General features: G+C 46.9%; 4 protein-coding genes across 4 annotated transcripts; 1 reads left to right on the top strand and 3 right to left on the bottom strand.

The window, feature by feature from the left end:
• Positions 1-36: 36 nt before the first annotated feature.
• UA08_04466 (Translation initiation factor RLI1) lies at positions 37-2,683 on the bottom strand (the record flags this gene model as incomplete). The annotated part of the gene is made up of 11 exons (XM_020266850.1): positions 37-60; positions 126-421; positions 629-983; positions 1,044-1,421; positions 1,498-1,540; positions 1,598-1,694; positions 1,751-1,912; positions 1,965-2,099; positions 2,150-2,417; positions 2,582-2,606; positions 2,664-2,683. 11 exons carry the CDS (start codon positions 2,681-2,683, stop codon positions 37-39), a joined length of 1,803 nt encoding a protein of 600 aa, XP_020119959.1.
• Positions 2,684-3,764: 1,081 nt separating this feature from the next.
• Positions 3,765-8,304, top strand: UA08_04465 (hypothetical protein; the record flags this gene model as incomplete). The annotated part of the gene is made up of 2 exons (XM_020267369.1): positions 3,765-8,137; positions 8,190-8,304. The coding sequence occupies 2 exons, from the start codon at positions 3,765-3,767 to the stop codon at positions 8,302-8,304; spliced, it is 4,488 nt and encodes a 1,495-aa protein (XP_020119960.1).
• Positions 8,305-9,794: 1,490 nt separating this feature from the next.
• On the bottom strand, positions 9,795-10,956 carry UA08_04464 (hypothetical protein; the record flags this gene model as incomplete). Its single annotated transcript, XM_020267358.1, has 2 exons — positions 9,795-10,357; positions 10,425-10,956. The coding sequence occupies 2 exons, from the start codon at positions 10,954-10,956 to the stop codon at positions 9,795-9,797; spliced, it is 1,095 nt and encodes a 364-aa protein (XP_020119953.1).
• Positions 10,957-11,691: 735 nt separating this feature from the next.
• On the bottom strand, positions 11,692-12,792 carry UA08_04463 (hypothetical protein; the record flags this gene model as incomplete). Its single annotated transcript, XM_020267347.1, has 3 exons — positions 11,692-12,172; positions 12,237-12,669; positions 12,741-12,792. 3 exons carry the CDS (start codon positions 12,790-12,792, stop codon positions 11,692-11,694), a joined length of 966 nt encoding a protein of 321 aa, XP_020119954.1.
• Positions 12,793-13,230: the final 438 nt, after the last annotated feature.

Genomic DNA, 13,230 nt, shown 5'->3' with positions numbered 1-13,230 from the left:
TGATGATTGCGACGATCCTTGTGTGGAACGCCCTCTTCAACTCTCTTCTTCCAAGAAGAACTATAGACAGGTTAGCCAAGAACGAATAATCGGGATGTGAAGGCGAAAGTGAAAGGAAGACATACGTAATTGCCATTCAACTTCTGTTCCTGGTCAAGTTGACTCTGGTACTTGTTGATACGGGGCCGGAAGCTGTTTGGATCCCGACGGAACGTAACGTCCAAGTTTTTAAGGAACCTGTTGCAGCCAGTGAGAAGCGATTCAGGCTCATTCGCGTGAGCATCGATGGATGGCTTGCCGTCGAACACTATGACGCGGTCTGCAAGGTAAGTAGCCATGATGAAATCGTGCTCAACGATGAAAGCAGTCTTCTTTGTGTTCATGACGAATCTCTTGATAACTCGCGAGGCAGTAATTCTCTCTGCAAAATGTTAGTATGGTGTCAATGTAATGGTACAAAGCAGCCAGAATATTGAAGACAGTGATATTATTTGACACCAAGGAATAAGCCAAAATCTGTTGAGTATGACCGGTAGTTGCTTTTTGATCACTGCTGATTGGAGCAGTATACTTGTGTGGCGGAGAAAAAGCGAGGAAAATGTGTGTATGAAAGAGAGAGAACACTTACGTTCTGCATCAAGGTAAGCCGAAGGCTCATCGATCAGATAGATATCAGCTGGAATGCCGAGGGCGAGAACAATGGCAACACGTTGCAATTCACCACCAGACAGATTTTGAACTTCTTGATCAATGAAATCGTCAATTCTAAGAGGCTTGTAGACATCTGTCTGAAATTGTGGGTTAAGGAAAGCAGCCTTGATCCTCTTGAAAAATAATTGCCGAACTGTGCCTTGGAACTTCGGGGTTATCTTCTGGGGCTTCATGCTGATGTTCATACGAGGTACGGAGGCACCTCCATCTGGCTTCTCAGCTCCGGCAAGCATTTTACAGAATGTAGTTTTACCAGTGCCGTTTTCACCCATCTAACCTCTATCAGCATCATTTATATTTGATTGATGGATCGATGAGTAGAAAATACATACCAGAACAACAATTTCCGAGTCGGTAAATTTACCCGCATCAATCTTCAGATGGAAATTGCCCATAGTCTTTTCCATACTTGGGTAGCTGAATGCACGATCTTTATCGACCAAGAAGTCGTCACCGGCTTCGGCGATACGGAAGGTCAAGGATTCTTCACGGAAACGCAAGTTTTCCGTAGGGATATGTCCATCAAGGAAAATGTTTATTCCTTCACGAACCGACGATGGTAGAGTGACAACTCCGTAGACAGCCGGTCGACCATAGAGAACACAGACGAAATCGGAGAGGTAGTCTAGAACCGACAAATCGTGCTCGACAACAATAACATAGTCATCAGGGCGGAGCAATTCACGAATAGTACGAGCAGCAGCAAGTCTCTATTGGAAGTGTCAGTCAACTACTGTATATAGCCAGAGCAAGGGTGAACACAAATGAAAAGAGGTACTGGCTTACCTGACGAATATCGAGGTATGAACTCGGCTCATCGAACATGTACCTATCGATCGCCGAGAGGTTAGACGCCGATTGCCGATAGAAAGAGTGTTGTACTTACACGTCCGCCTGCTGAACGCAAACCAAAGCCAGAGCAAAACGTTGCAACTCTCCACCGGAGAGGAGAGAAATGTCACGGTTCTCAACCTGTTTGAGTTCTATTCTTTTCATTAGAAAGTGTTGCAGTGTCAGGATAAGAGCAAATTTTACTGACCAAGGACTTCCATGATGTTTTCCATGTTGTCCATCTGAGAACGGGCCTCAATCAAAGGGCCGACTTCTTTCACGGGGCCCTTAACCGCTCTGGGGATCTGGTCAACATATTGGGGCTTGACGACAGCCTTCAAATTGTCTTCCAGCACCTTCGTGAAGTAGTCTGAAAGCCAGTAAGTGTCATATTCCATAACAGAATTCCGAGATTCACGTACTCTGAAGTTCAGATCCACGGAAGTACTTGAGAATTTCCTGCCAGTCGGGTGGATCGTCATAGCGACCAAGGTTGGGCTTAAGTTTACCACTGAGAATTTTCAGAGCTGTACTTTTTCCAGTACCGTTCGCGCCGACTTTTGCAATCGTTAGCCCGAGATACCATCACCATGTCGCAGTAACCTACCTAAACCAAGTACCTGGCCGGGTCGAGGCATAGGCAAACGATGCAATTTGAAGCTGTTAGCCGAATAACGGTGGGTAACTTGAGTTTCGAGATTGGTCGGCAGGTTGATGATATGAATGGCACCGAAAGGACATTTCTTAGGACAGATACCACATCCAATGCAGAGGCGCTCCGAGATGAAGGCAATCTTGGAATCCGGCGTCACTTCGATGCAGAGCTTGCCAGTACGCACCACGGGGCAAGACTTCTTGCACTCTTGTCGACATTTCTGTAAATTGCATTTCGTTAATTTGGATTCCATAGGTTGAAAAAGATACCATGAGAAGTAGAGATATACCTTCGGCTTGCACTATACGTGACGAAAATGGTCTTTGATTAGCACTCGTTATGTCGACAAGACATTGAGACACAAAATTTTTATAGAGGACGAACCTTGTCACTGTTGACAATGGCAATTCTGAAACACAGTCAGCGTTAGTCTTGACGGGAGAAAGTCAGAAGCATGCAAAAATACCTGGTGAGTTTGTCCGCCATGATGATGCTTTGCTACCGTCCCGGTCGTCGTCTGCTGAGTGTAAGTCGGGCCAAACGTTGGAATGCGGGCGGGCATGAGTCGGCAAGAGGAGAGAATGGGCTCACCTACTCTAAACAGCAGAAATGAAGCGATGCGGTCCTGCGACAAACAGCCCGTTAAGCACAGGATGGAGGGGCACCGAAGAAAACTTGAGCGAAATTGTGGGATGGCGGTGGAGCCTTACGGAGTGCCTGGTCGTTGATGCCTCAGGCACCAAGCGCTGCCAAATCCGCCGGCCATGATTGGCGCCGCCGATTCTCGCACAAGTCACGGGATGCGCACCCTCTCGCACCCTCACTAAGCCAGAAAAGGCTCTGCCAGCGCACGCAGCCAATCATAGGTAGGCTAGAGGCACTTGCCCTCTTTGGGCCTGGGCATGCGGCCGTGAAGCCTCAGGCACCAAGGCGTCCGCTGCTCTTGCTTTCTACTCGCTGTGTCACCCACACCAACTTCCCTGACATTCCACCTCCCAGTGTCTCGCGGCATCGCAGATCGTGGAAGTAAATCTTTTTCTCAACCCCCAACCCCCAATTCCACAGTTTGTCTTTTCTGCATCCCCAGAAATTGATTTCCACCCATCGATCCCCCTCCTTGGGGTCACCACGCTTGGAAGGTAAGTTTTTTTTTCTGCCCTTGAGCTGGCTAGACGCGTCCGTTGGAGTACTTCGATTCCGGCCGTCGACCCACCTTCCAGTGTCATGAAGTCGTTTCTTTCTCTCTTGAGGGCTCTTCTTGATTGTTGGAAAGGCGATTCTGTATTTATTCTTGTGGATGTGCAGATTGCTGTAGCCTTTGCTTTCTGGCCTCGTGCGCGGCTGGCCTCGTCGTCATCCATGTCCGTTCTCTTCATCAAACTTCCATCAAAAAAATTATCCGTCCATCAAAGTTCCTTCTGTCCTTCCACTCTTGTGTACCAACTGCTCCTGTGAACATGTTTTCGTGGTCGCAAGTCGCTCCTAATCATTTCTGCATGATTTTTAACACCGCTGTGCCTTGCTGGAGCCTGCAATGCTGACCTCTTTTCGTTCTTCAGCAGTTAGCATGGTGTACCCATCCGCGGTCGAGCCGTCCCCCGGGACTGATGCTTTCAAGCCATTGACAAATGGCTATAATGGCTTTCATCATACGTCCTCCTCAGAGCAGGCTAGCGACCAGGAGGACGCTGTTATGAGTGATGCTGAAAGTGAGACGTCTGATTCTTTCCATGTCGGCGCTAGTCATAATGCCGCCGCTCCAGAAAACACCCATGGCGGCTCGCCAGCGACTGGGAACTCTAGTTATGATGATTCAGATCTTGAAAGCCAAGGTCGCCATGGCCCGGGCAATCGCTCCCCTACGTCGTCGTCACCGGACTCCAGTCATGGAATGAAACGAAAATCAGCGGTCGATGAGACAGACTACATAAGACAGAATCCGGAACTTTATGGACTTCGCAGAAGTGGCCGCTCCAGGAACGAACGTCGCCAGACGATTGTGGATTCAGAAGACGAGGAGCCGAAAGCACCGCGTTCAAAACGAAGGCGTGTTGTCAATTCGCAGCCACTATCCAAAGGCCCATCTCGCTCGGTAACTCGATCATCCCCCTCGGACTCAGACACTGACGAATATGGGGCTTCTTCTACACGCACAGCACGGCGACGTCAACTGCAATCATCCATCGTTCGCCCCCCTGCTGAGGTGCGTTTCTCTAGCAGGAATGCCACCAAGGTTGCAAATTACAACGAGGATTCTGATGGAATGTTCGAAGAGGAAGAGGAGGATTTTACCCCCAATGATGTGGCTGCGGCACCGCATTATAATGGCCCCGGAATTGATTCAGTCCTTGATCATCGTCTCAAAGATGGAGTTGACCCGAATATCAGTGACTACGACATCACTATACGTGACTGCCAATACTACATCAAGTGGCAGGACCAATCACACTATCATGCGACCTGGGAGTCTAGTGACGATGTTAAATTTCATAGTGGCTTTCGCAGGTTGGAGAATTACTTCAAAAACAAAGTCAGGACTGATCTTTACATGAATAACGACCCTGACGTCGCTCCCGAAGAAAAGGAGAAATGGAACCTCGATCGTGAACGCGACATCGAATCTTTGGAGGATTATAAAAAAGTTGAACGTATCATCGGCCACCGCGAAGGGCTAGATGAAACCGAGTATTTTGTAAAATGGAAACGGTTGAATTATGATTCTTGCACTTGGGAAAGCGATTCGCTAGTCAAGGACATTGCTCTTGATGAACTTGATAAGTTCCTTGATCGCAATGACAAAGTTGTCACTTGCGATAAGCGTGAAATGAACCCTAGAACTAGATCGCCACATGTACCGATCACGGGTTCGCCCGGCTTTTTGAAGAATGGGCAATTGAAGGATTTTCAAGTTAAAGGGTTGAACTTCTTGGCTTACAATTGGTCCCGGAATCATAACGTGGTCCTCGCTGACGAGATGGGGCTTGGTAAGACAGTTCAAACCATTGCATTCATCAATTGGCTTCGTCATGTTCGAGGACAGCATGGCCCGTTCATCGTTGTTGTTCCTCTTTCCACTATACCTTCGTGGTCTGAAACTTTCGACAACTGGACCCCAGATGTGAATTACATTGTCTACAGTGGCTCCAGCACAGCTCGACAGATTATCAAAGACTACGAACTTCTGAAGGACAGGAATCCCCGCAAGCCGAAGTTCAACGTGATGCTTACCACATTTGAGTATGCTAACATGGACTTTGACTTTTTGCGTCAGATCCCTTGGCAATTCATGGCTGTCGACGAGGCCCACCGTCTGAAGAACAGAGAATCCAACCTGTATGGAAACTTACTTGATTTCAAATCTCCTGCCCGTCTCTTGATCACGGGAACACCAATTCAAAATAACCTGGCAGAGCTGTCTGCTTTGATGGATTTTCTCAATCCTGGCCTAGTTGAGGTCGAGGTGGATATGGATTTGAGTTCTGAAGCAGCGTCCGAAAAGCTTGCTAAACTACAGAACACTCTCAAACCCCTTATGCTGCGACGAACCAAGTCCAAGGTTGAGACGGACCTCCCTCCCAAAACAGAAAAAATTATTCGCGTTGAATTGTCAGATGTTCAGCTTGAATACTACAAGAATATTTTGACGAAGAATTATGCCGCATTGAATGAAGGAGCTAACGGTCAAAAGCAGTCATTGCTCAATATCATGATGGAGTTGAAGAAAGCCAGTAATCATCCTTTTATGTTTCCTAACGCCGAAGCGAAGCTTTTGGAAGGCAACACGCGCCGTGAGGATGTCCTACGCACCATGATCACTAGCAGTGGGAAAATGATGCTCCTCGACCAGCTTCTAGCTAAACTCAAACGTGACGGTCACCGAGTGCTCATCTTCAGCCAAATGGTGAAGATGCTTGATCTTTTGGGTGATTACATGAGGTTTCGAGGATATCAATATCAGAGACTTGACGGGACAATTAGCGCTGCGAATCGTAGAGTAGCCATGGAGCATTTCAATGCTCCAGATAGCACTGATTTTTCCTTTCTCTTGTCAACCCGAGCTGGTGGTCTTGGTATCAATCTGATGACAGCTGACACGGTCATCCTCTTTGACTCCGACTGGAATCCCCAGGCCGACCTTCAAGCCATGGCCCGTGCACATCGCATAGGTCAAACCAAACCTGTGAGTGTCTATCGCCTCGTCTCAAAAGACACTATCGAAGAGGAAGTTTTGGAACGCGCTCGAAACAAACTCATGCTTGAATTTATTACTATCCAGCGTGGTTTGACAGAAAAAGATGCTCTTCCAGGAAAACATGCTCGTGCTGTTGGAGAGCCTACTGGAACAGACGAAATCTCGCGTATTCTGAAGCGACGTGGACAAAAAATGTTCGAGCAAACAGGAAATCAGAAGAAACTTGAACAACTTGACATTGACTCAGTTCTCGCAAATGCTGAGGAACATAAAACGGAACAGGCTGAAGGTTTAGAGGCGGATGGAGGCGAGGAATTCCTCAAATCCTTCGAATTTGTCGATGTGAAGGTTGATGAGATGACCTGGGACGATATCATTCCCAAAGAGCAACTTGCTGAGATCAAAGCGGAGGAGAAACGTAAGGAAGACGAGCGTTACCTGCACGAAGTTATTGAGCAAAACCGCCCGCGAAAACGCCACGCACCTACTGATGCGTATGATGAGCGGGAGGAGCGGAAGGCAAAACGTCGAGCACGCGCCCAGGTGAATATAGAGACGGCTGACCAATCTGATTCTGAATCTGAGGATCCTAAACGCCCGCTAAGAGAGAAGGAACTTCGTCATCTAATCAGGGCTTTTCTGCGATATGGTGACATTGAGGAACGGGAAGAAGATGTCATACGAGAAGCTCGTCTTACAGGACGTGATAGGGACACCGTGAAAGCTGCTCTTCGCGAGATTACTGAAAAGGCATATGACCTGGTTAGAGAGGAGAGAGAAAAACTTGAGCAACTAGAGAGGTCGGGCAAAACCCCCACGAAGAAAGAGAAGAAAGCGGTACTTTTCGACCATATGGGTGTTAAGCGAATTAACGCCCATACCATGCTCGAACGCCCCGAGGAAATGCGTGTTTTGCGTACCGCAACACAAGCATTGACTGATCAGACTAGCTTTCGGGTTCCAGAAGCATCAAAGAAAGCCGACTACAGCTGTTCTTGGGGTGCGCGTGAAGATGGGATGCTTTGTATTGGAATTGTCCGACATGGCTATGGAGCCTGGCCGGAGATCCGTGACGATCCTGACCTTGGACTCAATGACAAATTCTTCCTTGAAGAGCACCGTGTCGATAAAAAGAATGAACGAGCCAATGCTGAAGACAAAGGAACCAAGTCTCCTGGAGCGGTTCATCTTGTTCGCCGTGCTGATTACCTGATCTCTGTTCTGAGGGAGAAAAGCTTGAATGGGAATAGTGCTACTGCTAGGAAGGTCGTCGAGAATCACCACCGCAAGAAGGTCCAACTTGCTCAACGCCGACAACCAAGTGTGTCCGCATCGCCTGCTCCTCAAAATGGCCGAAAGGCCCATCGTGATTCAGAAAGGCCCCGACAGCGGTCGCATACACATGGCCCTCGTGATAGTACCGAGCGTGCCAATACTCCCAAAACCGACCCTCTCAGATCCAGAACTGGCTCCGCTGCGGACAAGATTCATAAACGTAGTCAGAATGGCGTACATGAAGATCGCACCCGACCTCGAAGCGCTAGCATTACTGCACCCCCGGCAACGATGGAAGATTCCATCTTCGAACCTAAAGTTCATCTATTGCATAAGCTCCGTGATGTGAAACGAAACTATCCTGACAAAGAGGAGCGAGCTAATGAGATGCGTCGTCTTATTCTGAAGATTGGCAATTTCATTAAGCAACTCCTACGTAATGAGAACTACCCTGGCTTGGAGGATAGGCTTTGGTAAGAATTCCACGTGGATAAATTCGTGGAGATTATGGCTAATTCTTCCCAGGGGACACGTTGTGAAGAACTGCTTTGCTTCCGGCAAGACCGACCTAAACTCTCTGAAAGTAATGTATGAGAGAGTCGTCGCCAATAACAGAGATACAGCTACCATGGCCAGGTAGACGCTTGATGCCTTCGTGAGATGCTTCACATCTCCCTCTATTCGATCATTCGAGGCAAACATGGTATCAAGCGAGTACCTGCTTTATTGTGGTTCCTGCCACACGCTAAAGAAGCGTCTTATATCTCACGTTATGTTACGGTGGAAGATATAAAAAAGCAGAAAGGTTATATCCAAACGAACAATGCGACTTGAACAATCTTCACAATTGACAAAGCACTTATTTGCCAGTCATTTGCAACACAATCATGGTTGATGACTCGCAGTTCGTCGCTTTTAACAGCTTTCTTGGTTGACGCCCTCCATCCCAATGTGCCTATGGCTGTATTACCTTTGTGGTGTCGACGGGTATATTTAGGCGAGATATATTTGCCTAATAACCATCAAACCTGTGTTCTTTTTACAGGAGATTCGCTTGTTCATCGATTGAACTACATACGCCTTTCTTTTCTTCCCTCTCTCACCAAGCTGCCTCGGTCGTGTCTGACTACAAGTGGCAAGTTTCTCAATATCTACGCCCTTTCTAGATCGACATTTTGTTTTCAGCAAAACCCTGCGAAAGCCGAGTGTGTTACTCACTTTTTTGTCTTATTAGTCGTTGAATTGTGCATTTCAAGCGCCGGAGTTTGGGAAGGAGACGTCTGCATTATATATGTGTGTCGCATTGCATGCTCAGGCGTACAGGAATACTGACGTCTGTACGAGAGTTGAGCGCTGTGCATATATCTATTTCTCATTTGCCTGGTTTTTAATCTTGCATCTTCTTCATATTCGTCCACAAGATGTTTGCTACATAGATCATCTGGATGGATCAGTCTCTTGTCTTTTTCAGTGTTCATTTTTCTCTCCTCCTACCAAGAGAATTTGTTTCTATTGTACATAAAAGGCGTTGCTTGAAATGATCTCGGTGTTGCATCTTTTGGAGTTTAAAGATCTATCTAGACCCTTGGGGGAGAGCTGTTACTATGTTGTGGATGATGTATGTACTACAAATCTTCGAATACAAAATGAAATGATAACATACCAGGACGACAGGTGTACCATGCACAGGAATAGTTACGGTATGTTTTGCACATTTTAGAGCGTCAGGGTCACAAAAAACCGCCCAGGCCGATTGGGGCAGTCTTGCTATCACGATTACCTAGGTAGGCTACTTGATACTACAGTGAATTGTCATATTTGAGACCACAAGAGACTATATCTTCTATGTCGAATACAATAGAATCGTAAACCAAATTTGAAAGTCCAAACAATTCATGGAAACTTTTAAAAGCACATCAAGAAGCCATATAGATGAGATGAAATTATAGCCCGCCCAGAATCATATACCATATACGCCATGCAATAGTGCTGTGAAAGAGTAAAAAAAGAAAGGGATAGCTGATAGAATACTAAACAACTCCAAGTCATGGAAAAACACTTGTGATATCGGACGAAGAAAAGATGAAAAAGATAGAAGATCGGAAAAAGAAGTTAATAGTAATAGTGATATTAAGAAACGTCTTCGGCGGCACCATTTTGGGCACCACCACTCTCCTCGTCTGCCTCATGCGGTGTTGCCAATAGAAGCGTTTTGGAGAGCTCTGTTTCGGCATTGATGACATTCGAGAGGGCAGCTTCTTTCTCAAAAAAGGCCTCTTTGCGCTTCGGCTCCCAATCCTGCCACTGGCGTCTGAGTTTAGAAGTTTCAATCTCTGCCCAACGCACCTGTCGACGAAGGAGTCTGTAGAGCTGGCTCGGAGGCATGGCGAGTTCACGCGCATCCAAGCCCAAGTCAGGGGTGAATTCGGGAACAGGCAGCAATTCAAGCTCCTGATTATCAATATCTCTGGCGCCTTCTCCTCCATTCGTTGGATAATCTGTGTCTTCTTTTGGGCCAAAATTGAGCTTCAATTTGATGCGCTGAACCTTATTGTTTGGGGTGGTCGTAGTAGGCGGATTGTTGGCGAGTTGGCTTTTAGGAACGGGGTCTGACGGCCGGAGAGCTTCAGTCTCGTGGACTGTGCGCATATGTTTAGCAAGGGCATCGGAGCGAGTGAAACTTCGGTCGCATTCTATACACGCAAATGTTGTCAGTGAAAAACTGAAAGAACGCATTCTAGAGAATATGAATGAAAGTACCTGGAAGCGCACAGTAGAAAGGTTTCTCTCGTGTATGACTTCGCATATGCGCGCGTAGTGCATATCCGCTGGCGTGTGTTTGTCCTTTGCGATTGCAATCAATCCATTCACAGGAGTACTTCTTTTGACGAGTACCAATGTGATCATCATGAATATGGTTGACAAGATTATCCATGTTACCTAGGTCTCCAGCTTCACAGCCATCCCAGCGGCATACCGAGACCTGGTCGCCCCCTTGACCGCTATAGTCGTCGTCCTGGCCACCGCCAATCAATGCGAGTAGCGACGGGGAATTGGGTATTTCGCCGTCGGTATCTGACGAGATAGGACTCGAAGGCGAGGTTGGCACGTTATCGCCTTGTATAGAGGAGATTGGTGTGTGGTTGTCCCAGGACGCAACGCCAGTGCGACGTCGCTTTGACGGTGGTATGCTTGAAGCTGATGGAGATTGGCCATCTTTGTCCAACTTGGTGTCCTCGGTCAGTTCATCGGACGCGATGGACGAGAGGGGGGAGCCGGGCGAATCGGCCATAGTGAGGGGTCGATGATGATTCTTAAAGAATTTCCGAAGGTATTATTAGACTCGAGTCAAAGGCGTGTCAGATGGGAGGCAAAAACAAGCGTTAACGCGGTGTGATGTGATCAAAATCGAGACTTGAGCTCAAGTCAAGTAGGTAGCACGATACGGAGGCACGTGACTTGAGCCGTTTGAAGCTTCGAAGCGTTGCCGAATCCTTTTTTCCCTCCGCATTTAATTTCACTGTGGACAGAACTTTTCTTCCGTTTTTCTCTGCGTCCCCCCTGCTAATAAAATATTTAGCAATCATTTCTGGGAAAGATTTGATCTTCAGGTGGTTTTTGTTTCTACTTTCGACTATTTCTTTACTCTTCCTGCAGAATGAATAGCATTGCAATAGGTATGTCGCGCCACCCACCTTGCGAGTCTCATTGATTATTGAATTGTGTGATGAACAAAAAAGAGAATTCTGCAATGCTGACAATTTCCCTCTTCGTGAGGTGAAGTTGCTTGTTGACACTCTACACTTGACCTGACTACATTATATCTTATTTTTTTTCTTACCTGCTTTTTATTTTTTATTTTTTTTTTTTTTTTTCAAATATATCATGGTATACTGATATTCATACAAAGAATTTCCTTTAGGATTGCAATCTTGTCGAATCACAAATGATGGTTAATATTCAACAATCAATACACAATGAAGATATATAGCTATCACGTCCTCACACTCCTTAGCATATATGTGCACTAGTAGCGAGTTCCCTTGACTTCATGACCCTTCAGAATAGAATCGATTTCTGCCATCTCTTCATCCGTTAAAGTCTGAACACCTTGCGTGTTTTGAGTGACTTTATCCTTGGTTGTTCCACCAGGAATTGGGATGATGGTAGGTAGACCAGGCTTGTTACTCAGAGTGCGAACCCAGGCCAGCGCGATCTGAGCTGGAGCAACACCCTTGCGTTTAGCCAAGCTCACGATCTCCTTGATCAGCTTGAGGTTGCTCTCAAAGTTGCTACCTTGAAACTTGGGGACAAGGCGCCGGAAGTCACCCTCTGGAATATCTGTCAAGCTGGCGATTTCGCCAGTCAGAGCACCTCGACCCAGGGGGGAGTAAGCAATGACAGGGATGCCCAGTTCTGCGCAAGTTGTGGCAACGCCATTTTCAAAGATATCCAGAGACCAGAGTGATAATTCAACCTCTACTGCAGCGATGGGATGAACCTTGTGTCTAGATAGATGCCGTTTGCCGGATTAGCGAAGTCTCATTCCGTGTCCACGGAATTAATACTTACGCTCGCCTGATAGTCTCGGCATCGACTTCACTCAAGCCAATGCCCTTAATTTTACCCTCTTTAACCAATTTAGCGAGAATGGTCACTGATTGCTCGACAGTGGTTTTGGGATCCTGACGAGCACATTCAAAAATATCTATAGATTTGGTGCCCTTTAAATTCCGCAGGCACTCGTCGACGCTTCTCCGGATATTCTCTTCTGAGCCATCTGGAGTTAGTTGGCCTGGGAGGTTTGCGCCTTTGATACTGAGCACGACCTTGTCCGCATTTTGCGGATACTTCTCGAAATAGGCTTGTAGCAAGTGGCAAGAGTTGTACTCCGGGGTTCCGTAGAGCTCTCCAGCGTTCCAGAGATTGGCACCAAGTTCAATGGCTGTATTGAGTGTTTCGAAGCATGTTTCTTTACTTGGAGGAGTAGGGTTCCATGTCATGCCTGCGATTATAGATATCAGCCAGTCCATCTTCATTGATGTCATGCATTTCATAGCTGGGCATCTGACTTACGCATGGTTCCATAGCCAGTAGGCCCGACTTGTTTTCCGAGAACAGCAGGCATGGTTATACGAAGTTGAGTCTTGAGTAATTGAAAGTCCTATTTGTCAATGTTTAGAACGCGATCGAAAAATTTGGATTGTTGGAGCAGAGAAGCGAATGGTTTTTATAGATGTCTATTGCTTCATCGCATGCAATGAATAATCGATGCCTGAGGCCGCAAGGCTTAAATCGAAGACCGATCCTAACGCCGAGTTCCGTCTAGATCCACATTCGCACAGTCGGTTTTATGCTTATTCCGCAGCTCCGCAACTACACGTCGATCACATCACCTCCATCCTGCATCTTCAATCTTGTGTCTTTGTGTGGCTGTCGTTCTGAGTCGGCTTTGATACTCGGAGAACGCCTATCCTGGTTTCTAATTCTCTTCTCGTTGCAGCTTGCAAAGCGGCTGTCTTCAACTTGCGATAGCTGGTAGCCCTCGTATTCCTCTGTCGATCCG

The sequence above is a fragment of the Talaromyces atroroseus genome, assembly GCF_001907595.1.
Source record: "Talaromyces atroroseus strain IBT 11181 chromosome Unknown scaffold_5, whole genome shotgun sequence".
NCBI lineage: Eukaryota > Fungi > Ascomycota > Eurotiomycetes > Eurotiales > Trichocomaceae > Talaromyces > Talaromyces atroroseus.
This window is presented reverse-complemented; position numbering and strand designations above follow the sequence as displayed.